This window comes from Mobula birostris, chromosome 8 (genome assembly GCF_030028105.1).
Source record: "Mobula birostris isolate sMobBir1 chromosome 8, sMobBir1.hap1, whole genome shotgun sequence".
NCBI lineage: Eukaryota > Metazoa > Chordata > Chondrichthyes > Myliobatiformes > Myliobatidae > Mobula > Mobula birostris.
This window is the reverse complement of record NC_092377.1, coordinates 74,378,081-74,404,727: the sequence shown is the minus strand read 5'-3', so window position 1 is coordinate 74,404,727 and position 26,647 is coordinate 74,378,081. Positions and strand designations below refer to the sequence as shown.

The 26,647-nt window shown below is 40.9% G+C and overlaps 1 protein-coding gene across 1 annotated transcript in view; it reads left to right on the top strand.

Moving 5' to 3' along the window:
- Positions 1 to 26,647, top strand: part of macrod2 (mono-ADP ribosylhydrolase 2) — a 1,223,981-nt gene that overhangs the window by 1,146,934 nt on the left and 50,400 nt on the right. The window contains exon 10 of the mRNA XM_072265467.1: positions 11,938 to 12,024. Coding sequence (XP_072121568.1) covers positions 11,938 to 12,024 — 87 coding nt within the window. The remainder of the gene's footprint in view (positions 1 to 11,937; positions 12,025 to 26,647) is intronic.

The window sequence follows — 26,647 nt, the reverse complement described above, 5'->3', positions numbered from 1 at the left end:
TTTATGGTCCTGCCATTAATATGGAAACCAGTATGATAGAGCTGAGGATGACCCAGCAGGTTTACAGATAGATGATGGATGTAACAAGAATATAAAGAAAGATATGCCAATGACTGGGCACAAATGCAGACAGAGCAAAAAGTTAAATTGTATCACAGAGGCAAAATTCAAAAAGGTGACTGAAGGTGCTGTATTTAAATATGTGCAGCATTCGAAATAAGGTGGATGAACTTGTGGCGCATTTACAGGTTAGTCAGTATGACGTTGTGGGCATCACTGAGTCATGGCTGAAAGAAGGCCATAGTTGGGAGCTTAACATCGAAGGATATACTCTGTAACAAAAGGACAGGCAGGAAGGCGTAGGTGGTGGTGTAGCTCTGTTGGTAAGAGATGGAATTACATCTTTAGAAAGAGGTGACATAGGGTCAGATAATGTTGAATCTTTGTGGGTGGAGTTATGAAACTGCAAGGGTAAAAAAAATTATAGGAACCATCTATAGGCCTCCAAATAGTAGCCAAGATGTGGGGTTGAGATTGCAAAGGCAGCTGGAAAAAGTATGTAATAAGGGTAATAACACAATTGTTATGGGGGACTTCAATATGCAAGGGGATTGGCAAAATCAGGTTGGTGTCGAATCGCAAGGGAGGGAATTTTTTGAAAGCCTGTGAGATGCTTTTTAGAGCAGGTTGTGCTTCAACACATTCAGGGAAAGGCTATCATAGATTGGGTGCTGTGTAATAACCCAGATCTTTTAGGGAGCTTAATGTAAAGAAACCCTGAGCAGGGAATGATCATAAAATGATTGAATTCACACTGCAATTTGAGAGGGAGAAGCATAACTTACATGTATCAGCATCACAAGGGAATAAAGGGAATTACACAGGAATGAGAGAGGAGCTTACCCAGCTGGATTGGAAGAGGGTACTGGTGGGGATGAAGGCAAAGCAGACGATGGCTGAAGTTACTGGGAATAGTTCACAAGGCACAGGACAGATATGTCCCACAGAAGAAGTAGTTCTCAAATGGCAGGGCTAGGCAACCGTGGCTGACAAAGAAAGTTAAGGATTGCGTAAACGCCAAGGAAAGAGCATATAAGGTAGCGAAAGTGAGCAGGAAGTTGGATGACTGGGAAGTTTTTAACATCCAACAAAAGGCAACTAAAAAAGCGATAAGAAGGGAAAAGATGAAATATGAGGGCAAACTAGCCAAAAATATAAAGCAGGATACTAAAAGTCTTTTCAGTTATATAAAGAGTAAAAAGGAGGTGAGTGTTGATATTGGACCACTGGAAAATGATAATAGTGAGGTAGTAATAAGGAAAAAGGAAATTGCAGCTGAACTTAATAAGTACTTTGCTTCAGTCTTCACTGTGGAAAACACTGTATGTCAGAGGTCCGTGAGAGTCAGGGACCAGGATTGAGTGCCACTGCTATTACAAAGGAAAAAGTGCTAGGCAAACACAAAGGTCTTAAGGTGGATAAGTCACCTGGACCAGATGGACTACATCCTAGAGTCCTAAGAAAGGTTGCTGAAGAGATAATGGATGCATTGGTCATGATCTTTCAAGAATCACTTGATTCTGGCATAGTCCGGAGAAATGGAAGATTGCAAATGCCATTCCACTATTTAAGAAGGGAGAAAAGCAAAAGTAAAGAAATTATAGGTGTAAGGGGTTTCTTTTTTATATGTCACTGCGTAGTCTAATTAAAATGGCTTCTTTGTTATGTTATAATTGAAAGGGCTTCTTTTTTATGTTAACTGCTGAGAAAGTCCTCCCGCTAGCAGTTTGTTTGAACCACGTTACTGATAAGAAGATGTTATGAACCAATTGGGATAGTTGTTATGTTTTTGGTGTGTCTGTAAGATATTGTATGCGCGGGGTTTTGGAGGGAGAAGGCGGGAGAGAGAGACAGAGGATGGACGAGGTGCTGTGAGTCTGCTAGCGGGGTCGGGCCCCGAGCAGGGCGTTCGGCGAGGAGAGGAGACGGAGACAGACTTGTGTGGAGTGTCTGGTCGATCACCATTGTTGGTCCCAGGCGGCTGGTCGAGGTGGTCCGAGGGGTTGCAGGGCGAAGAAGAAGGGTCCTGAGCTCCAACTGTTTGTGCACGAAGAGATTGAACTTTGATAAGTGTGGCGCCTTTTATTTTCCTTTTATATTTTATTCACTATTCATTATATAGTTCCAGTAATATCTATAAACTGTAAATCATTTAATCGTATCTGGTGTATTGTCTGTTATTTGGGCGGGGTGGGGTACATCACACAGCATCCACACAAACTATTACCCAGTTTGGCGGGGCCGAGGGCTGTTTCCCTAGACGACAGGCAAGCCGAGCGACCCTGAGGCTGGCCAGGGGGGCTACATTGGCCATAAATAAGAGAAAATCTGCAGATGCTGGAAATCCGAACAACACATACAAAATGCTAGAGGGACTCACCAGACCAGGCAGCATCTATGGAAGAAAGCACAGTGGATGTTTTGGGCCAAAACCCTTCGGCAGAACTGGAGAAAAAAAGCTGAGGAATAGATTTGAAAGGTGGGGGGAGGGGAGAGAGAAACACTAGGTGATGAAAAAAATTACAGGCCAGTTAGCCTAACCTCTGTGGTTGGGAAAATGTTGGAGTCTATTTTTAAGGATGAGGTTTCAGGACACTTGGAGACTAATGATAAAATAAGTCAAAGTCAGCATGGTTTCTGTTAAAGGAAATCTTGCCTGACAAATCTGCTAGAGTTCTTTAAGGAAGTAATAAGCAGGGTGATCAAAGGAGAGGCAGTGGATGTCATTTACTTGGATTTTCAGAAGGCATTTGATAAGGTGCCACACATCAGGCTGCTTAACAAGATAAAATCCTATGGTGTTACAGGAAAGATACTGGCATGGATAGAGGAATGGCTGAGTGCCAGGGGGCAGCAAGTGGGACTAAAATGGGCCTTTTCTGGTTGGCTGCCAGTGACCTGTGGTGTTCCTCAGAAGTCAGTATTGGGACGGCTGCTTTTCACATTGTCTGTCAAAGATTTGGATAATGGAATTGATGGCTTTGTGACAAAGTTTGTTGATGATATGAAGATAGGTGGAGGGGTGGGTAGGGCTGAGGAAGCAATGCGATTGCAGCAGGACAAATTGGAAGAACGGGCAAAAGAGTGGCAGATGGAATACAATGTTGGAAAATGTATGATAATGCATTTTGCTAAAAGAAACAATAGTGCAGACTATAATCTAAATGGGGAGTAGGTTCAAACATCAGAGATGCAGAGGGACTTAGGAGTCCTTGTGCAAGATTCCCAAAAGGTTAATTTACAGGTTGAGCCTGTGGTAAAGAAGGCAAATGCGATGTTGCCATTTATTTCAAGGGGAATAGAGTATAAAAGCAAGGAGATAATGTTGAGGCTTTATAAGACACTAGTCAGGCCGCACTTGGAGTATTGTCAACAGTTTTGGGCTCCGTATCTCAGAAAGGATGTGTTGTCATTGGAGAAAGTCCAGAGGAGGTTCATGTGAATGATTCGGGAATGAAGGGGTTAACATAGGAGGAGCATTTGGTAGCTTTGGGCCTGTACTCACTGGAATTTAGAAGAATGTATGGAGTGTCGTTGAAACGTACAAATGTTGAAAGGACTAGATAGGGTGAATGTGGAGAGGAGGATGTTCCTTTGGCAGGGGCATCCAGAACTAGAGGACAGCCTCAAAACTGAGGGGCAACCTTTTAGAACAAAGGTAAGGAGGAATTTTTTTAGCAAGAGAGTAATAAATCTGTGGAATGCTCTGCCACAGACTACGGTGGAGGCCAAGTCCTTGGGTATATTTAAAGCAGAAGTTGATCATTTCCTGATCAGTTGGGGCATCAAAGGATATGGCAAGAAGACAGACGTATGGGGTTGAGTGGGATCTGGGATCAGCCATGATGGAGTGGCGGAGCAAACTCAATGGGCTGAATGGCCTAATTCTGCTCCTATGTCTTGTGGTCTTATGCCACCTACACGCCGCAATCAGCAAAAAATAGTCAATCACCTACAGAAACAAAGACTTCTGAGTGCTCAAGGATTTAAACCACACATAAAATTACCTCCTGATTTGTTGTAAAGGTGCTAATATCAGACTTAGCTATTGCTATCATGAATTTCTTTTGGAGACTTGCCTTTTTATCACAGTTTTTAAACTCTATTATTGCTCATGAAAGTCAGTCAAGAATCATTATAAGCCTTGACAATACCGAAGGGTTAAATTTTAAATAACACATAGATTAAAGTGACTGGTGACTGTCTTACTTACTCTCACAATAATCGTATCTCTCATGGAAACAGGGTAATCAGTTACAGAGTTGACTGACCTACAAATACAAATGGAATGCTTTCAGAACTAGATATCAGTTAGATGCATCCTCTTTAAACATACAATATATCTCTTAAAATTGACAGAATGCCTTATATCCTCTTCATTCTGTTTTCCAAAAGGACTAAAAGCCCACTGATTAATTTTTGACCCTCAGTTTCTCAGGAAGCAAACAAGCAATCCCCTCAGATAAGGAATTTTTTTCAGAATCTCTAAACAAATATTGACAGCACTCATGAAGAACCTTCAATATATCTAAAACTTGCTCTAATGTCAACCCCACTATTGTTGAATAGTGGCTAAATGATGTCCAGCACATTTGTTTCCCAGACATTGCAGGCATACTTTTGCTCTTGAAAGAAACAACTACTAAAGTAAATACCTTTTGCTTTGGTAGATTCAGAAAATCTACATTAAAGCCATATGAGGCCACGCAGAAGAGGTTTATTTTATAGTTTAAAGATGTTGACAGCATGGTAAACCGTTGTTAAGTCAACAATTTTAGTTCATATGTAAAGCTTTTTTTTAGTATAGTCTCATACCTAACTCCATCAGATTTTTAAAATATTATTATTATTCTTTGGGTCTGTATTTTTATTGATGAAAATTCAGCTAAAACAGTATCTGGTGATTAGGTTTGTAAAGTGGACTTAGGGGATAAGGAATTTAATGGAAGTACCTAAACATACTCATGTAGTAAGGGCTACACTGCTTCAATTTCTGAAATTTGGTTCTGTAATAGTCAATATCATAGTCGTTTTGTCAATTTTCGGGACCAACATTGGGATTGTACTTTCACCTTATAAACTAGTGCCTACATGCTCCCAATTTTACAACAGGCTGTGTGATCTTAAGGCCATTGCATATTCAATTAGAATCTCATAATAGGGCCACTATATTTCATCTGACTTTAAGACCTTAATATTATTTGACCTAACCTGGTGCAATTTCATTAAGATGACATGAATTCAATCATACTGAAGATTATGAATTATGTTTTTTGAAATAGAGCATACACATACCTTTTTCTGTGTGCTGCATGAATCAGTCACAGAAACATATTCAGTACTTATTTTAAAAGGAAATTGCATAAATAACAAAGGGAAAATAAGATTCAGTGTTCTCTTGGGGAAAAAAACAAGAATTGGAATTGAACAGCTCTACCCAAGAAAATTGGACACAAATGGTCATCTTACATGTCGTAGTATTCCATAAATTCACTGCAAACCTCAGAAAATGGATACTGACAGTGTAGTTTCCATTCATGGTATGACATTACACAACAATAGCGTTGATGTATTCAGTCATTTTTTTGGGGGTAACTCCATTTGCTATGAGTTCGTTACCTGGTGATTTAGAGGAGGAACATAACTGTGTGGAAGAAGTATTTATTATGAATTGATAAGTAAACAAGCCATGGACGAATTGGTTACTTAAACCAGCGAGGTTCTCAGAATACCATGGAAGTACAATGAATCTGTCATCTCCATATAAAGCGCTGTAATGGCTTCTCTGTAATGTTTCACTGCTAAGGCTAATGAAATGGCTTCTCTGTAATGTTCACTGCTGAGGTAACGGTTTCTCTGGAGCAGCAATGTTTGGGTTATGGCCGGAGATAACATAATTGTGGTATGCATGTTAGCCAAGCAGGATTTTGTTGCCCTGTCTTGTGAATCTGGAAGCAGTTGATTTCATGGGGTTTTGCCAGAGGGAGAGAGAGAGGTGAAGAAAGAAGATGCGAATAGAGGGAGTTGGTAGACCGCCGGACGGGGTGGACTCGGAGCAAGGGTTCGAAGGGCAGCGACAATCGGAGGAGGTTGATGGTGAACGATCGGCTTATGAGTGAGCTCTAACTTTGCGCACATACTCTTTTTTAAATTTTGTTTCTCTACTAACCATATAGTCAAAGTAAGAGTTATAAAGCTTAATCGTTTAATCACATATTGTGTACTGTTTGTTATCTCGGGTTACTGATTTGTAACAGGGGACACATCACGCAGCATCCACCCAAATGAGATTTCTTAGGTTTGGCTGGACCGGGGGTTATCACCCCCTATATTAAGCCGCTAGGCGAAGCGAGAGTTACATCCAATTGTAAGAGAACCCTGTGAAGAAACCTTTGCCAACATGTACTTAACTTTTCCAAAGATTACAAATAGTGAATTTTACACTGATAATTACACATCAAATAGTGGGTTGCTCATTCTCGTCTTCATTAAAAAGTGGAGCTGTGTGTATCCTACTATAAATAACATCACACAAAGATTTATTGTTCTTGTTTATATGTTACACATCTATTCAAAAAGAAAGAAGATGAAGAGTAACCTTGGATAAATTGTTAGAATCAACTAGGAAGGAAGTAATAGCAGCAATATTGGAAAATCTTCATCCAATCAAACAGAGTCAGCATGGATACGTGAAGGGGTAATCATGTCTGAGAAGTTTATTACAGCTCTGTGAGAAAATCTGAATCAGAGTGAGTAGAGGAGAGCAAGTACGTATGTTGTACTTGGACCTCCAGAAGCATTTTGCAAGGTGCCTCATTAAGATCCAGTGGTGTTAGAAGTAATAGATTGATATGGATAGAGAAATGGCAAACAAGAAAGAAGCAAAAAATAGAGGTAAGGGGGTTACTTTCAGTTTGACAACCATGTGACTGGCAGTGTGCCACAGTTAAGTGCTGGGATCTTATTTGCTTGCAAAATGTAATAATAACTTCAAGGAATGAAGTGGGTATGTGGTAGGCAAATTTGCAAATAATGCAGATATACTACGGATGGAAAGCTGTATGGTGAAACTGTCTCAGAGTTGAATGTTCAACTCCTGTTCCTGTTTCTAATGGTCTTACTTTGAATTCTGTTTATCGTACATATCCCTCATTTAGCTACTGGCTATAATATTGCTGATTAAATCCATCTCCTCCTGTCCAAAATCAATCCTTTGCCTTGTAACTTTGAACTCATCTAAAGCAATAGTACCTATATTCTGACTTTCATTGTCCCAGTTACTCGTCATCCTGATGCTTGTTGCCTCCAGCACCATCTCAGTTATTTTGCTTATTTTATTTTATTTTGTGATACAGAGGCAAGTGGGCCCTTCCGGCCCTTTGAGCCACACCGCCCCAGCATCCCCTGACAAACCCCAATTAACCCTAACCTAATCGTGGGGCAATTTATAGTGACTAATTAACCTATCCGGTACATCTGACTGTGGGAGGAAACCAGAGTGCTCAGAGAAAACCCATACATTCCATGAGGAAGACGTACAGAGACTCCTTACAGAACGGCTCCAGAATTGAACTCCAACTCCAAACATTGGGATACCCCGTGTTGTAATAGCGTTGCGCTACTTCTCATTTTTGTTCGTCAAGTACTCCTTGGTTATCACCTTCAACTCTCTTTATTCATCTCTATGCTTCACCATTTCTGCCATCCTGAGCATGCCCTCTGTTAATACCTCGACCACTGCAGTCCATGACTTAAGCTGTCCAGGAGCTACCCACTGAAAATTTCAGGAGCTCTCTTTAATGGGAATGCTCTTAATTAGACTGGTGAAACCGTTGAACTATGTGGACTATTTGAGTTCACAGTAAACAGAAAAATAGACATTTATATAAAGACAAATGAGCTGGTGGGAGGAAGACAAACACCGGCAGAGATTTCTTGGCTTGTTATTTAGTGAATTGATGGATAAATATTGGTCAGAACACAGAAATACTCCTTTGCCCTCTTTCAAAATGATTCTTTTTATCTGTCATGTCAATTTTTCTAGATAGACAAGTCTTAAAGCTCATTTAAGGAACAAAACTTTTGACAATGCAGAACTCTAGATTGTCAGGCTATTTTTCTTTTACCAAGTCCAAAGTATGAGCTTGAACCGACAATCCTATGACTTAGAGGTGAGCAAACCTTCACTGAACCATGGCTCTCACACAGTTGTCTCCTTATTAATTACAGTCATTCAGCATTCAAACAAGCCCTTTCAGCACTGAATCCACACTAATCATCATGCACCAAATTACACCGATCCCATCTTGTTCTTCCTGATGTTACCATCAACCACTGCAGTTTCAACAACTCTAGATTGTACAACTCACCTACACACCAGGGAGAATCTACTCCTCACAATTAACCTACCAACCTCAGGTCTTTCAGAGAAAACAGGAGCATTTGGAAGAAATCAATGTGATAAAAGCTCCACGCAGCCAGCAACAAAAATGAATCTGGCATGTAGGAGTTGCGAGGCATCAGCCTGAATACCACCTTCATACGGCTCTATATCAATGACCACATCCTCGCAAAATTCTTTGGGACATTTTACAATATTTGTGTTATTAAAGTTACTATATAACATCACGTTGCTGTTGTCAGTCCAGAAAGGAACTAAGACTGCTATGCTTGAGGCTTTGTTGTGATTCTGATGTAGACTGTGAAGAAGTTTACAGAGAACGCATGACCTCCAGAAAAGCAGCTTCTCTAGTTAATCTAAAATGAGACCAGCTTTCTCTCCTCTTCAGTTGTCCATCGAAATCCGATGACGACGTCTACTCCTTTAACGGTGAGATCTTTGATGACTATACAGTCCTATCCTGGACCCACAAGCTCTATTGTAGGTGACACAAGTATACGTAGTAGTAGTGGTGGCAACCATGGCTGCATTTCTCCTGGCTCTCTTCTGCTGTCTGCGGGTTGTTCTTTCCATCTCCAGAATACGAACCCCGTCCCGACACAGCTGTCGCCAAGTGGTACGGTCAGCTGCAACCTCCTCCAGGTCCTTGGGTCTGATCTTGCACTTCCTTAAAGCATTCTTCATCTGATCCTTATAGTGCTTTCTGAGTGTCGACCATGATGTAGCTGGCCGTATAACACTCTGCAGGGTAGCCAACATGGGGGCATCCTTATCACGTGCCCCAGCCACTGCAGCTGACGCTGGGTGATCATGGCCTCAATACTTCTGCAGTTGGTCTTTACAAGTATTTCAGTGTGAGGCACCCGCTCACGCCAGGTAATTCCCAGGATGCACTGGAGGCAGCTTATGTGGAAGTGCTCCAAGGACTTGATGTGACCACTGTAAGTTACCCAAGCTTCACAGTTATAAAGGAGGGTGGTGACACAAACCGTTTGGTATATGGCGACCTTTGTAGAGGGACGAAGGCTCCTGTTCTGAGAGACTCTACGCTGAAGTCTCCCAAAGGCAGCTGATGCCTGTTTAATGTAGCTCTGGATGTCGTTGTCAATGCCGCTATCCTCAGAGAGAATGCTCCCCAGATATCTGAAAGATGGCACTACTGACAGCTTTTCATCACTAACAGTGAAGGCAGGTAGAGAGGGTGGGACACTGGTACTCCATTGGTAAACCACTTCTGTCTTGGTGGTATTGACAGTCGGCCCTATCCTGCTGTACTCTCTCACCACCACAGCAAGAACAGTCTGAAGATCCTCCAGAGTATGGGCCACAAGAGAACAGTCGTCTGCATACTGCAGCTCCAGGACACGCTCTCTACGGAGTCTGGTGGTTGTGTGGAGCCGCCTGATGTCACAGAGGTTGCCATCTAATCTGATGTCCATTGCCACACCGCTGCTGTCTTCAATCTCTTTGTGGAGAAGCTTGGTAACACACAAGAGGAAGGTGTTAAAGACCATCTGAGGTTATATCAAAGGACAAATAACAATAACCAGAAGATGTAGGCCTATGCTGATGATGCATGGAATCATAAAGATTCTGTTTTGTTGGAGAATGCCACACCATTAAAAAATTTTAAGAACAGTCTCATAAATTATATTATCACCAAGTGATATAATCACAAAAGATCTACTCTTACCATTTCTGGAAAAGGAGATTGGTAAATTGGTAATTTGGTTTATTATTGTCACATGCACCAAGGTAAAGTGGAAGGACTTGTCTTACATACTGTTCATACAGATCAATTCATTACAGCAGTGCATCAAGGTAGTACAAAGTAAAACGATTAATAGAATTCAAAATGAAGTATTACAGTAACATTATCCATTTGTCCCACTCTGTTGTGCATCTGTAGTTTGCTGCGTGAATTTACTTTGATGCTATGTAGTTTTACAATTATTCCTCTTTTACTCGAGGCTGAAATGAAATGAACTACTGATGTATCAGGTATATAAAATTATGTAGCATTTTAATTTTTGTCGATCATTTACTTGTGTTGGCATCACACTTGTGCAAAGTGTCAAATTAGACAGCATCTGACTGAACAATGCATGAGAGACAAATTAAGAAGACCACTAAGTTAATATGAAAATAATGAATCTGGCTAATGTATTCAGCCAATTAAATGCAGAATTGAACAAATCAGAGCTAGACTAGTGCAAACATCTGTTGAGCATCACTTTGTGCAGTTTCCAGGTTCCTCCACCAATCTGAGAATGTGAGAACTGAACAATAGCAAATTATAAAAATTAAAGAAAGTTGTTAAATTTCTTACACATTTCCCACAGCTTTATTTTTTGCGTCTAGCATATCCATGGCAGTGTTTAATTTTGGATAGGATTGTATCTTGTGAGAAGACAAAATTTGTGTAAGACTCCAACCCTACATTGTTAACTGAAAATTTGCGACTGAGAGGCTACAACTTCCAACAAGAACATGGGTCCAGTTTCCATAAATATATCTGTGATTGGCACTGAAGCTGCCTCTGTACATGTAAATACTTGCTCATTGAAAGCACTGTTCTGTCCTCCATTCGAAGGTTGAATGCAGATGAGATGACGTATGTTTGTGTGAATATTTGTCTGTAAAAGGCATACACTTTTTAGGTATCCAAAAAGAACAGCTGAACTGATTACTGCCACAAAGAGGACATTCTTATTTGTAAGTAATTACAAACTCTGTCATCCACATTCCCACCACAGCAGCTATGATAAATGTTTCTGCCAGTTCAACAAATCTTGCTAATCTGAAGCATAATACCGACTGAAATAAAAGATACGAGTTCTATGAAATAGGCAGATAATACTGTATTGGATAGTTTAATCATGTATAATTATTAATACATTGTATAATCTAGTTGGAAGTAACATTAAAAAAGCATATGGTGACAAAATTACTTTCCCAATAGTTAATTGCCGCATTTGGATTTATTTAAACTTTATTTATATTCAACTATTAGTTCCAGCTTTTGCAAGTCAGAATGGAATTTGTTCATGAATTTTACATGGCTCTCAAGAAATACATTGGTAGATTTGTCTGAAAATATAAATCATCATTGCTTCATGCCTTCTAATAATACATTGTGCATTTATAAGGACACTTAAATCATATGTTTCTCTAGCATAATAATCTTTTTTAAAACCATCATGTTTAAGAGCATCCATGCAGAGTTTTTATGTTACTTTATTATAGGCTGGGTGCATAATTGACAGAATAGTCTGCAATTTCTTACAATAATGCTTTGCTGCTGTAATCAGTTAAACGTCCTTCATAGGCACACATAAAATAATGTGGAATTGTCTCATTGAAAGAAGGAAGTATGCAATATAATTGATTAAGTCAACTCCTTTTAATGAGAGGGAAGCATAAAAGAAGGGTAGCCATTGGTTTCATGATTGCACAATCTTCTTTTGTTCTTTCAGATGAAGAGGATCTGAGTACAAACTCCCCATCTTCAAAGAAGAATGGAAATAAAGAATCAATGGAAAAGAGCAATGATAAGATAGAAGGTATGAGGCATTTATTGCAATAGGCAATATATGGTTTGTTTTTGATCTTACACTTATAAGTTTACTAATATGAATGCTGAGTCTTTTATTGGAAGAAGGATCATGAAATAAGGACACCAATAGAAGGAGTGAGGCACAACATGGAATTGATTATTTGATCATAGAGAGAGAGAGAGAGAGAGAATGCAATATAAACGTGCAAATGAGAACAAGGTTTATCAAGTGTTGGGAAATACTTCAATGACATCTGTGGGTAATTGGTGCATCAAAGTTATTTCAACTGTATGTGGTTTAACTGGTTGAGGCTGATGGTTGAAATAGGCTCAAAGAAAAAGATCAGTCATGTTTCCAGAACCCATTGTTATACAGGGAAACTTATTAAACAACTCGTATCATTGGGGAAAAGATTTAAAATCCATCATTACTTGTGTTTTGAAAAAAAAATAAAGCTATGCAAACAATATTGTTATAATGGAAATGGGACTGGCAGGAAATCTGCAACAAATTAGTAAACTTTAAAGATGCAATGATTCAGGGACTTTCTTTGCCCTTCAGATAGTGGAACAGTGTAATGTTTCTCATTTCAAGAAACAAATTAATATCTTTTAGTGGGATTGAATATTCTTTGCAGCAATGAATTCTATTTCTGCTCATTAGAGGATGATAAGAGGTGTGATTCTTTAGAAGATAGTACTCCTGTTTGTGTCACAACTGTGAAATTGTCATGCAAAGAAATGTGACAAATCAAGTTTGCTTGTAGAGAAATTTGTATCTTGTTTAGACTGTTTTCTGCATAAAAGTAATAGGCTCTAAAAGGGAAGCTATTGTTTAATATTCCAACTGTAATTTGTTTCAAACTCCTTCAAAACATGCCGCTCAATATCATTGTATCTACTTCCAGTCCTATAACTTGCCAAGCTACTTGTTTTTCAATAATTCTTGTTTACTCCCATTTTATTTGCTTCGCCATTGCCACTAATACTTCTAGTCATCTTCGGGGAATTGGATGAAAGTTGTCTCAGAAAAACCATTGTTGGTCACTCCAAAAATGTAAAAGTCTTCCCAATACAATAATTTACTGAGGCCTTCAAGTAATTCCCTTACAAACTTTTTATCCATCAGGCCAACCCTTGTGATGTTGTGTGATATTTCTTGTCTATTTAGTCCTTTGGAAAAGTATCTATTTTTGTCTTTGCTAGAAGACTTTCCAACAGTGGTCTGATGAAGGCCTGCCTGTTAAGTTATTGTTGGAGTAGACAACTTTCTTCTGTTGGAGGATTCCCTTACCAATCAAAACCTGGCATTTGTACAGTAGCATGCAAAAGTTTGGGCACCCCGGTCAAAATTTCTGTTACTGTGAATAGCTAAGCAAGTAAAAGATGAACTGATTTCCAAAAGGCATAAAGTTAGAGATGACACAGTTCTTTAATTTTCAAGTAAGATTGCTTTTTTTATTTCCATCTTTTACAGTTTCAAAATAACAAAAAAGGAAAAGGGCCTGAAGCAAAAGTTTGGGCACCCTGCATGGTCAGTACTTAGTAACACCCCCTTTGGCAAGTATCACAGCTTGTAAACACTTTCTGTAGCCAGCTAAGTGTCTTTCAGTTCTTGTTTGGGGGATTTTCGCCCATTCTGCCTTGCAAAAGGCTTCTAGTTCTGTGAGATTCTTGGGCCTTCTTGCATGCACTGCTCTTTTAAGGTCTATCCACAGATTTTCGATGATGTTTAGGTCAGGGGACTGTGAGGGTAGCAGCAAAACCTTCAGCTTGCGCCTCTTGAGGTAGTCCATTGTGGATTTTGAGGTGTGTTTAGGATCATTATCCTGTTGTAGAAGCCATCCTCTTTTCATCTTCAGCTTTTTTACAGATGATGTGATGTTTGCTTCCAGAATTTGTTGTGATTTAATTGAATTCATTCTTCCCTCTACCAGTGAAATGTTCCCCGTGCCACTAACTGCAACACAAGCCCAGAGCACGATCGATCCACCCCCGTGCTTATCAGTTGGAGCGGTGTTCTTTTCATGAAATTCTGCACCCTTTTTTCTCCAAACATACCTTTGCTTATTGCAGCCAACAAGTTCTATTTTAATTTCATCAGTCCACAGGACTTGTTTCCAAAATGCATCAGGCTTGTTTAGATGTTTCTTTGCAAACTTCTGATGCTGAATTTTGTGGTGAAGATGCTGGAAAGGTTTTCTTCTGATGACTCCTCCATGAAGGTCACATTTGTGCAGGTGTCGCTGCACAGCAGAACAGTGCACCACCACTCCAGAGTCTGCTAAATCTTCCTGAAGGTCTTTTGCAGTCAAACAGGGGTTTTGATTTGCCTTTCTAGCAATCCTATGAGCAGTTCTCTCAGAAAGTTTTCTTGGTCTTCCAGACCTCAACTTGACCTCCACCATTCCTGTTAACTGCCATTTCTTAGTTACATTACGAACTGAGGAAACAGCTACCTGAAAACACTTTGCTCTCTTCTTTTTGCCTTCTCCTACTTTGTGTGCATCATTTATTTTAATTTGCAGAGTGCTAGGCAGCTGCTTAGAGGAGCCCATGGCTGCTGATTGTTGGGACAAGGTTTGAGGAGTCAAGGTATTTATAAAGCTTTGAAATTTGCATCACCTGGCCTTTCCTAATGATGACTGTGAACAAGCCATAACCCTAACAAGTTAATTAAGGTCTGAGACCTTGGTAAAAATTATCTGAGAGTTCAAATCTCTTGGGTTGCCCAAAATTTTTCATTGTTCTCCTTTCCATTTTTTCACTCTAAAATTGTACAAAACAAAAATAATACACTAATTTTGCTTAAAATGCTGAAAAGAATGTTTCATCTTTAACTTTACGACTTTTGGAGATCAGTTCATCTTCTACTCACTTAACTATTCACAGTAACAGAAATTTTGACCGGGGTGCCCAAACTTTTGGAAGCCACTGTACCTTCCAATATTGTAGCTGTGACATCTACTGTGCATTGCATGTTGGTTAACCTTACCACTTAAATGGAAAACGAGCTTGATGTTGAGGTCCCTTCTGCACAAATCTGAATGATTCCATTTCCCAATGTAAACTTAGCATGACATTCGTATTTTGTTATTGAGATTACATTTCATTTCATTTGCTTGGTACAAAGCAAGAAAGCCCAATGTAATTGAATCTCTTGGCTTTATAGTGGATAAGCTTCTTCTCCATCAAGTTTTTTTGTATATGATCCATTTGATTATGAAATTTTCTGTCTTTTGGTGGTTTAGAACAGGAAGTATTCAGCTACTGGTTAGTAAGTTCCAGTGTCAGTCTTATAGTCAGTGCATCATCACTAAAATACATTTTCTCACCATCTATTCTATAGAGAACACTGTGTTCAATATTAAATACTTTTATAAATATTGATTACATTGCCTCCCTTGTTCTCTTCCTACATTACATGTTACATACATGTAAATCTTGCATGATAACATCATAATTAGTGATATCAATGTAAAGAGGAAATTCAGTGTTGAGAATGAACAACATAGAACCAGCTGTTGTGGGAGCAGAGATCACAGAGCAATGTTCCCAAAGCAGTTTCCATAACTTGGCAAAGGATGTTTCAAAGGATGTCCTGACGAAGGGTCTCGGCCTGAAACATCGACTGCACCTCTTCCTAGAGATGCTGCCTGGCCTGCTGCATTCACCGGCAACTTTGATGTGTGTTGCTTGAATTTCCAGCATCTGCAGAATTCCTGTTGTTTAAAGGATGTTTCAATCTGCTTTTTCCATATTTTGTTCAGCCCCCAGTGTTTCCACAAAAGAAATGTGAAGGAAGTGCCAAAGTAAGAACAAAATTTACAGGTTTTTGCATAGCCCCAATTTGAATGAGGTTGGTGTTGATTTGTTACAGATCCTTTCTGTTTGTCAAAGGGTAGTATAAGTCCTCCGAAGCAAATCAATATCTAAAACCTATGTGTTGGTATTTAGTCTGGGCCACTGATATGGTGCTGAGTTGTACCTGATCCAAAGATTAAAGTCAAGTAACTTGTCCTATTTCTGGGTTGAATTTGGTAAATGCTCTGCTTATTTATTTTATAGGCATCCGTTAGTCTCATGAGACCATGGATTTGTGCCTTGGAAAGTTTCCAGGGCACAGGCCTGGGCAAGGTTGTATGGAAGACCAGCAGTTGCCCATGCTGCAAGTCTCCCCTCTCCACAGCACCGATGTTGTCTAAGGGCAGGGCATTAGGACCCATACAGCTTGGCACCGGTGTCGTCGTAGAGCAATGTGTGATTAAGTGCCTTGCTCAAGGACACACGCGCTGCCTCAGCCGAGGCTCGAACTAGTGACCTTCAAATCACCAGATGAATGCCTTAACCACTTGGCCACGAGCCCATTGCTCAATTATTTAACTCTTGTTTGAATTTAGGCTAAATTAGTCGGTTTTGATTTATTTGGGTGTATTAAACCTAATAAGAATGTAAATAGAGGGCCAAAGCCTATTGATGGGTCCTATTTTAAATTCAGTTTCTAACAAGCTGTCAGTTTTGAATATTGAAAGGAATCAAATTCTTCCTGCGCTGATGTTTCCCATGACTCTACTGCCACTAGAGCAACTTTGCTACCTTTGTCCCTCCCATTGCTTTCTTCTGTATCCTGTTACAAAAATTCTGTTGCCCAGGATTTTCCAAGGAGACAGCAAAGCATATGATCCAGGAATGGTCTTCTTCAAATTGTCAGTTGCCTGTGGAGTTGCAGCCAATACCAGTTATTCAGCTGAGATCTGCGAATGTTTTTAGTCATAGTCATAGTCATACTTTATTAATCCCGGGGGAAATTGGTTTTCGTTACAGTTGCTCCATAAATATTAAATAGTAATAGAACCATAAATAGTTAAATAGTAATATGTAAATTATGCCAGTAAATTATGAAATAAGTCCAGGACCAGCCTATTGGCTCAGGGTGTCTGACCCTCCAAGGGAGGAGTTGTAAAGTTTGATGGCCACAGACAGGAATGACTTCCTATGACACTCTGTGCTGCATCTCGGTGGAATGAGTCTCTGGCTGAATGTACTCCTGTGCCCACCCAGTACATTATGTAGTGGATGGGAGACATTAACCAAGATGGCATGCAACTTAGACAGCATCCTCTTTTCAGACACCACCGTGAGAGAATCCAGTCCCATCCCCACAACATCACTGGCCTTACGAATGAGTTTGTTGATTCTGTTGGTGTCCGCCACCCTCAGCCTGCTGCCCCAGCACACAACAGCAAACATGATAGCACTGGCCACCATAGACTCGTAGAACATCCTTAGCATCATCCGGTAGATGTTAAAGGACCTCAGTCTCCTCAGGAAATAGAGACAGCTCTGACCCTTCTTGTAGACAGTCTCAGTGTTCTTTGACCAGTCCAGTTTATTGTCAATTCGTATCCCCAGGTATCTGTAATCCTCCACCATGTCCACACTGACCCCCTGGATGGAAACAGGGGTCACCGGTACCTTAGCTCTTCTCAGGTCTACCACCAGCTCCTTAGTCTTTTTCACATTAAGCTGCTGATAATTCTGCTCACACCATGTGACAAAGTTTCCTACCATAGGCCTGTACTCAGCCTCATCTTCCTTGCTGATGCATCCAACTATGGCAGAGTCATCCGAAAACTTCTGAAGGTGACAAGACTCTGTGCAGTAGTTGAATTCCGAGGTGTAAATGGTGAAAAGAAAGGGAAACAAGACAGTCCCCTGTGGAGCCCCAGTGCTGCTGATCACTCTGTCGGACACACAGTGTTGCAAGCACACGTACTGTGGTCTGCCAGTCAGATAATCAAGAATCCATGATACCAGGGAAGCATCCACTTGCATCGCTGTCAGCTTCTCCCCCAGCAGAGCAGGGCGGATGGTGTTGAACGCACTGGAGAAGTCAAAAAACATGACCCTCACAGCGCTCACTGGCTTGTCCAGGTGGGCGTAGACACGGTTCAGCAGGTAGACGATGGCATCCTCAACTCCTAGTGGGGGCTGGTAGGCGAACTGGAGGGGATCTAAGTGTGGCCTGACCGTAGGCCGGAGCAGCTCCAGAACAAGTCTCTCCAGGGTCTTCATGATGTGGGAAGTCAATGCCACCGGTCTGTAGTCATTGAGGCCGCTGGGGCACGGCGTCTTCGGCACAGGGACAAGGCAGGACATCTTCCACAATACAGGAACCCTCCGGAGCCTCAGGCTCAGGTTGAATACATGGCGTAGTACTCCACATAGCTGAGGGGCACAGGCTTTGAGCACCCTGGTACTGACACCATCCGGTCCTGCAGCCTTGCTTGGGTTGAGACGTTTCAGCTGTCTTCTCACCTGTAGAGCTGTGAAGCCCACCGTGGTGGTTTCGTGTGGGGAAGGGGTATAGTCATGAGAGCAGGGTGGGGGACTGTGAGGAGGGGTAGGAGGGGAGAGTGGAATATGTGTTGATTGGGGGCCGACACCAGATGGCTCATGTGTGGGATGGACAGGGACCTCACTGTCAAATCTGTTAAAGAACAGGTTAAGTTCATTGGCCCTGTCCACACTGCCTTCCGCTCCTCTGTTGCTAGTTTGTCGGAACCCAGTGATGGTCCTCATCCCCCTCCAGACCTCTCTCATGTTGTTCTGCTGGAGTTTCCACTCAAGCTTCCTCCTGTACCTGTCTTTAGCCTCCCTGATCCTGGCTTTCAGGTCCCTCTGTATTGCCCTCAGCTCCTCCCTATTTCCATCTCTAAACACCCTCTTTTTAGCGTTCAGGATGTCCTTAATGTCCTTTGTCACCCATGGCTTGTTATTTGAGTAACAAAGGACAGTTCTTATCGGAACATTGCAGTCCGCACAGAAGTTGATGTAATCAGTGATGCACTCTGTGAGCCCATCAATATCCTCTCCATGAGGTCACAGAGTGCCTGCCAGTCTGTCACCTCAAAACAAGCCTCCTCCGACCATTTTCTCACTGTCCTCAGGGTTGCAGCTTTACTCTTCACCAGAGGCACGTAGCAGGGTTTTAGATGCACCAGGTTGTGATCTGACCTTCCCAGTGGAGGGAGGGGAGAGGAGCTGTATGCATCCTTAACGTTAGCGTACATCAAATCCAGAGTCCTCTCCCCTCTGGTTGTACAGCTCACATACTGCGTGAAGCTGGGCAGTGTTCCAGCCATGGTAACCTGGTTGAAGTCACCCGAGATGGTAACGAGGGCAGTCGGGTGCTGGGTTTGTAGTCTGGCTATGACGGTGTAAATGATGTTACACACTGACGTCGGTTTGGCAGAAGGAGGGATGTACACAACAACCACAATTGCATACGAGATTTCCCTTGGCAAATAATATGGCCGGATTCCAACAGCAAAAAGTTCAATATCTGGGCTACAGACCCGTTCCTTGATCGTAATATGCCCAGGATTACACCATCTGTTATTTACCAGAACCGCCAGCCCCCCTCCTTTACGCTTACCGCTCTTAGTGCAACTCCGGTCAGCTCGAACAGTCTGGAAGCCCTCTATGGAAACGCTTTGATCGGGTATGTCCTCGTGCAGCCACGTCTCAGTGAAGCACATGACATTGCTCTCCCGAAATGTTCTCAGACTCCTGATTGATCCTGAAGTTGCTTAGTTTACGAGAAAGGCCCCTGCCTCATTTGTCCTTTGGTTTCTTCGCCTTTTGGGAGGCTTATTCAACCCCTTGACCGAGAAAGCACCCATTTCTCAAAAGAAGCGAACAATCAATTGATTCTACTGCAACACACTCAAAATGCTGGAGGAACTCTGCAGGTCAGGCAGCATCTATGGAAATGGATAATCAGTCGATGTTTTGGGCTGAGACCTTTCATCAGGACTGGAAAGGAAAGGAGCAGAAACCATGATAAGAAGGTGAGAGTAGGGGAAGGACTACAAGCTCAATGGTGACAGTTGAATTAAGTTGGGTGGAGAAGGGAAGTGGGGGGGTGAAGTAAGAAGCAGGTAGGTGAAAAAGGTGAAGAGCAGAAGAAGAAGAAGCAATCTGATAAGAGAGGAGAGAAGGCCATGGGAGAAAGTGAAGGATGGTGGGGGGCGGGCACCAGGAGGAGGGGATGGACAGGTGAGGAGAAGAGAAAAGGTAAGCGGGGAGCCAGAGTGAGAAGAAGAGGGAAGGGGGCAAGGTAAAATTACCAGAAGTTAGAGAAATGGATGCTACCCAGACAATATGAGGGGGTTGTTCCTCCAACCTGAGAGTGACCTTCTCGCGGCAGTAGAAGAGGCCACGGACCGACATGTCAGAATGGAAATGAGGATTGGAATTACAATGGCAATCCATGGGAAATCCTGCTTTCTCAGATGAAGCAAAGGCGTTCATCAAAGCTGTCCCCCAATCGGGAGCAGGTCACATCAGAAGGATTGTATGCAGTAGATGGTCCCAACAGATTCGCAGGTGAAGTATTGCCTCACCTGGAAGGATTGTTTGCAGCACTGAATTGGTTCTGTTGTTTTCATTTCATCGAAGTTGCAGGGAGTTGACAGCATTTCAGCATGTAGGAAAAGAGATTTGTAATTTGCTGTCAAGATGTGGAAAAGTTAAAAAATGGTGTGTTTTTCATTACAGTACATCTTATTTACACAACAAGTCAAATTAGGTGTAACAATTATATATCTTTCCTTCAATTATAAAATATGCCTTCATGCATAGACTTAAGTAACTGGAAAACAAACTGCCATTGCAAATGCTTCTTAGTTAAAAATTGCTTAAGCTAGTGCACCTTATCTATGATTTTCTGTATTTCTGAAATGATTTCTTTGCTGTTAGCTTCAGTCAGGCTGCTTTGTGTGCAAGTCAGTAATTCTGTGCACTGGACACGCTTGCATTGCAAATTAAGCAATCGTGCCTGGTTTCCAGGTGACAAAATCACCAATTATTTTTATTTGTGTGAAAGACCTAATTAAAACAATCTCATATCAATTAGCATTAAGGAGAATCTTTTATTGTGTGTTTTTTTAAATGTTATCTTTTTATTTCTGCTTCCCTAGTCCTTAATTCTGTACTTCTCACAGTGAAGTTTCATATAGTTAAGACAATTTGACAATCTTTTTGAATTAATTCATATGACAAAAGCATTGTTAACAAAGTGAGCATTTGCTGCCAATCCTTAATTGCTCTTAAAGGGAAGGTCGTGAGTCACCTTATTGAGCTGCTGCTGCCCTTCCATTGAAGGTGCCTTTACCAAGAAGGATGTTCTGGCCATAGATCAGGTAACAATGAAGGGGTAACATGTGTTTCCAGTTCAGATGGTATGTAATTTGGAAGTGAATTTGTAAGAGGTGAGATTCCTAGGTATCTACTATCCTTGACCTGTTTGGCAGATATCATGGGTTGGGAAGATGGAGTACAGAAGTCTTTGTGTATTGTTCCTGTGCAATTTGTTGTGTCCTGTAACAGGAAGAATGAATGCTTTGGGAGGCATATAGAATAGTAATCAAGCTTTTCCTGTCTGGTGTCAGGTTTGTTTGGGTATTCCTTGTGCCTAGTAGATGTTGGAAGAGTTTTTGAGGATCAGGTGATGAATTACTCAATGCATGATATCTAGCACCTACTCTTCCATCGTAATCTAGAGATCAGTGATATCCACCAGGTTATGGATGGTAGGTGACTTTGTCACAGTCATTCCATTCAATATCAACTTTAAGTAGTTAGACTGTCTCTTGATGGAAATGGTAATGGCTTGATGCTTGAGTGGCATGACTGTTATCTAGGTCTTTCTGGTGCAGGCATGAATGGCTTGGGTTCTTTCTGAGGGACTGCGAGTGGAATCAAACATTGTGCCATCACTAGTGAACACATCTGCTGGTGACTTTATGATGAAAGGGAGGTCATTGTTAATGTAGCTGGAGTCACTATATCAGGTTACTTTGATGCCTCCACGCAGTCAAATTAACTTTGGTGTCAAGGGTGTACATTCTCACTCACTCCCAAATTTATCTCTCTGTTCTGTGTTTGGGGTGAGGTCTGGAGCCAAGTGATGCAGCAGAATCAGAAATAAAGTTGCAGCTGAATGGCATTCCCTCCTCTCCTGTATGCAACCTTTACTTGATCCATTACATTAAGTCTTGTATAATGCAATTCTAACAATTCTCTCAACTAACATTTTACCAGGGGATGTAAGGAGAAAAGAATGGAACTGGTTTAGGATTATTATAGTGGATGGTTGATGGTCATTAAAGGGTCTGTGTTCATGCTTTATCTATTACCTTATTACAGAGGTCATATGTATGCTGCTACAGTTAATTCATTATCTCCACTGTTTAGTTATCTTTCTGAAGGTCGAAGGCAATAAACAGACCCAGAGCAATAGCACATGATAGATATCATCCCTTTCAGCTACCCTGTTTTAAATCCCCTAATTCCATCCAAGTAATGAGCTTATCCTTGAACGTGCAACATCCCCAATGCCCCTCAGGAACTTCAAACCCTTGGCATCTCAAAGTGAAGAAGGAGCTTTCTGATTGTTGTTGAGAACTTTGAAGCAGTGTATAAGGAGCACGTGGAAACCTTATATAAGTGGTAGAAGAGATGGACATCTTGCTACCTTCATACCCATCCGCCCTGTCAGCCATCACCTTTCTCATCTCTGGGAGAGCCTACGTTACACACATTGGCCTCGGAAGCCACATCATAATCCACAAAATTGGAGAGGAAGCAGGTTATCCTCGAACCAGCACAATGAGGTTCAGGTAACAACTCATGGCTGCATCCTTTCCATCACAACTCTTAAGAGAGTGTTTCCCTCAGGAAACATTACACAGTATGCAATTACACTGGTTAGGTTGCAATTCAACTTACAACAAAACTTGTGTAATTAATGAAAAATCTTCTATGATCTTGCATAAATAGGCAGATTAATGAAGTATAGTCATTTATTTTTGTTGACAAGAATTCGAAGGATATTAGTTGTAATTTGGCAGAGGTTAGCTAATATAGCAGACATGGGTACTTGGGTATAAAATATTCATTTCATTAAGGATATCCAGCACTCAAGCTTTAGGTTGCAGGATTTCAAAATTACTGAAAATAACTTTTCTTTTAATAAAGAACTGTATCTTTCAAACTGTATCAATTATAGCCTTGCATTTCAAATTTCAAGAGCCTTCCCTAAATGATGCAATTTCACACTGTCAAATCAGACATGGACAATTTTTTTTAAATCAAGGTGAATTGACTCTTGAAGCTGTACTAAAGATTGTGAGAAATTGGATGCACTACTCTGTGAATTTAAAAAATTTCTTCCCATTGCAATCTATCAATATTTCACCCCGTATGCTGAGACTGTGACCCCTGATTCTTAACTCCCAAAATCTAAGGGAAACATCTTTTCAACCTGTCTTTTAATCCCTACCAATATGTTAAACACTTCAGTAAGATCTCTTCTCACTACTTTAAGCTTAAATGAATGAGGGTCTAGGTCATATTTTCACTCTCCTCATCATATAGTCCCATTATCACAGGAATCAATCTGGTAAACCTTTGCACTCCTTCTCAAGCAAGCATGTCCTTTCTAAGATGGGACCAATAATACAAACAATACTTCAGGTTTGATCTTATCAAGGCCCTGCATTTCTGTTCATAGTTTTGAGTTCAAGTCTCATTTCATAATCAGGTTTAGATGTTGCTCCAATATATTTCTGCCTTTCAGATGAGACATTAACCCAAGGTTTCCCTGGAAAAAATATTCCTAGCCACTAAGTATTTTGTCGAGCAGCAGGGGCAGAGGTGGGGGTGTAATCTCCTGTCTACTTATCATTTGTTTAACAAAATGTGCACAATGCAGAAATTGGCTACCATGTTTTCAACGTCATAATGATGACTGTGCTTAAAATGTAGTTGTAAAGCACTTTGAAATATCCTGAAAAAGGTATGAAAAGCTGTGTCCAAATGCAGTTTTTCATTCTTTCAATCCACTTCACTCAATGATTTAGATTGCCATGTTAATAACAAACAGTTGTCACTTGTCTTTTTGAATTGATTTGTAAACTATAATCAGCACAAAGTAAAAATCCAATTTTAATGGAAATAGATCTACATTTTATAGCATCTTCTGAGACTTGGTATACTCCGAAGTACATACTGTAATTGTGAAGTGCAGCCACTGTTCTGTTACCAGAAAATCCATAGCATTGGAACATTGCAGTCATTTCTTGAAAATCATTCGGAACTAAAATGAACAGTCAGTTATAAAATTGTCTGAGAGCAACGTTGGGAGAGTTTACACTCGTATTTATCGCAAAAATATTTCAATAAATCTAAAAGCAGAGAAATAAGAGGAGTATGGAGATACTGTTGTATGGTGGATTTACATTTCACTGAATTTGAGAATTTTCTTTTAACAATATTAATATTTTGATATGTGAATTTAGAAAAAAAACAACGACCTATAGTGGACTGCTGAACGCACTGTTCTGCACTGGCAACTGACAGTCTGCTTTTCATCATATTTTGCACTCTCTGCTTCAAATCAGGGTCACTCCATGAAGTAGCTCACTATCTTGTAATGAGCAAAAGAAAATGACATTCTGCATAGATAGTGCATGATATACCAGAATATTAGTGTATTTATAGACACTGTGAGAAGGCACATTTATTGAAAAGCACATTATATTCTGTGGCTATTAAAATTTCAATCATTGGCCCTTATGAGTGGCAAAGAATCACACTGGAAGATTCTTTGCCATTAAGTAAGAATGTGATTTATCAACGTATTACATCCATAGGACAGTGCATTTTCTGAGCTATTAGTTTGCTGCAGTGCTTCCATGTTAATACCAAATAACTGTTAGTTGTCTTTTCTAATTGGTTGTAACCTGTAATCAGTACATAGTGAGACTGATGCTAAAGGAAGAGGACTTGTGTAACGATAACTCCTTTTGTGCCTTCAGCATGTCCCAAAGCACTTCACAGCCATGAAGTAACTTCGAAGGGTATTTAGTATTCTGATACTAGCAATCTGAACACCATTCTCCCAGAAGCCAATCTGGTCTGTGGATATTAATTAAAGGATGAATATTAGTCAGGACACTGGAGTTGGCTCACCTACTCTACATTGCAATTGTGACCACATTCACCTGGAGGAGCATATAATGTTTCAGCTTAGAGTCTCACAAAAGAAAAAGTATTTACTGTATGTGGTGCACTGGACTAAAATTTAGTGTTTAATTCTTTGAACTGAGCCTTTATCCCAGTCGTCAGACTCAGGAATGGGAGAGCACTATCTGTTGAACAAGACCTGTTACACTATGGCATTAAGAACAAAGCAAGGAACACACACTATACTTGAATTTCTACTGATAGTTTGGTGATTGCAATGTCAGTAGAATGTTGAAAAATGGTATGGTGTGCCATGATCTATTGTTTGAAACTAAGTGGTTGGGAGATGTAAATTGTTAGATAAAATGACCACACCATCTATCAATCAGCAGATATGGTTAAAGTCTCAGATGGCAGTGAGGATGCATACAGGACAGAGATAGATTGGTTGGTTACACCACCTCATCCCCATTGTCAGCAAGGCCAAGGAATTTATGGACTTCAGGAAAGGGAAGTCAGGAAAGCATGCACCAGTCTTTATTGAGGGTCAGCTTTGAAATGGGTGAGCAGCTTTAAGTTCCTGGGTACCACCATCCCAGAGGATATATCCCAGGCCCAACACATGATGCAATCATGGCGATTGCACTGGGAGTTTCAGGAGATTTTGTATGTCACCAAAGACTTGAAAATTTCTATAGATGTGAAAAAGGACCTAGGGCTTTCTCACTGTATATGAAGCATATCTCAGGCTTCCTGTGGGATCCAGGTGTCGATTTTAACTGATGTTTCGATGACAAACTCCACCATCTTCATCAGGGGTGATGCCTAGGCATGTCTAGTCTGGTGGTATATATACTCAACTCCCATCGTCCATTCATCCTGATTTGTTAGTCCTCAACCAAACAGGTTTCCGCTGTACCACCTTGTTCAAAATCGTATTCCAGTTTTCACCTAGAGCAAGACCTTCATCTTTGTTGAAATTCTAATTTCTGCATCAAGGAGCATAGGAGAAGTATTCATTTGGGTTACCCAGAGAAACATTAGATAGGCAATTACCACAGGATTGACTTTGACGGCACAAACTACTGTGTTGCGCCAATGGCTTTTGGGACTGCCTAATGAAGGAATCCATTGGAGTAAGACTAGAGAATAAGAATCTCAACGAAGACTAAGGTCTCACTCTAAGTAGGAACTGGAATATGATTTTAAACAAGGTGGGACAGTGGAAACCTGATTGGTTGAGGACTAACCAATCAGGAGGGATGGATGACGGGAGTTGAGTATATATACCACCGGACTATACATGCCTAGGCCTCATCCCTGATGAAGATGGCAGAGTCTGTCATTGAAACGTCGGTTAAAATTGGCACCTGGACCCGGCTGGAAGCTGGAGAAGAGTTTATGCATTCTATAGGTGTACTGTGGAGAGCATTCTGACTGGTTACTGACCATAGCCTAATATGTAGGCTTTAAAGAAAAGGATCGCATTAGACTGCAGAGGGCTGTAGACTCAACCAGCTCCATCATGGGCACAACCCTCCCCACCATCAAGAGCATCTTTCAGAGGCGGTCACTCAAGAAGGTGGCATCCATCACTA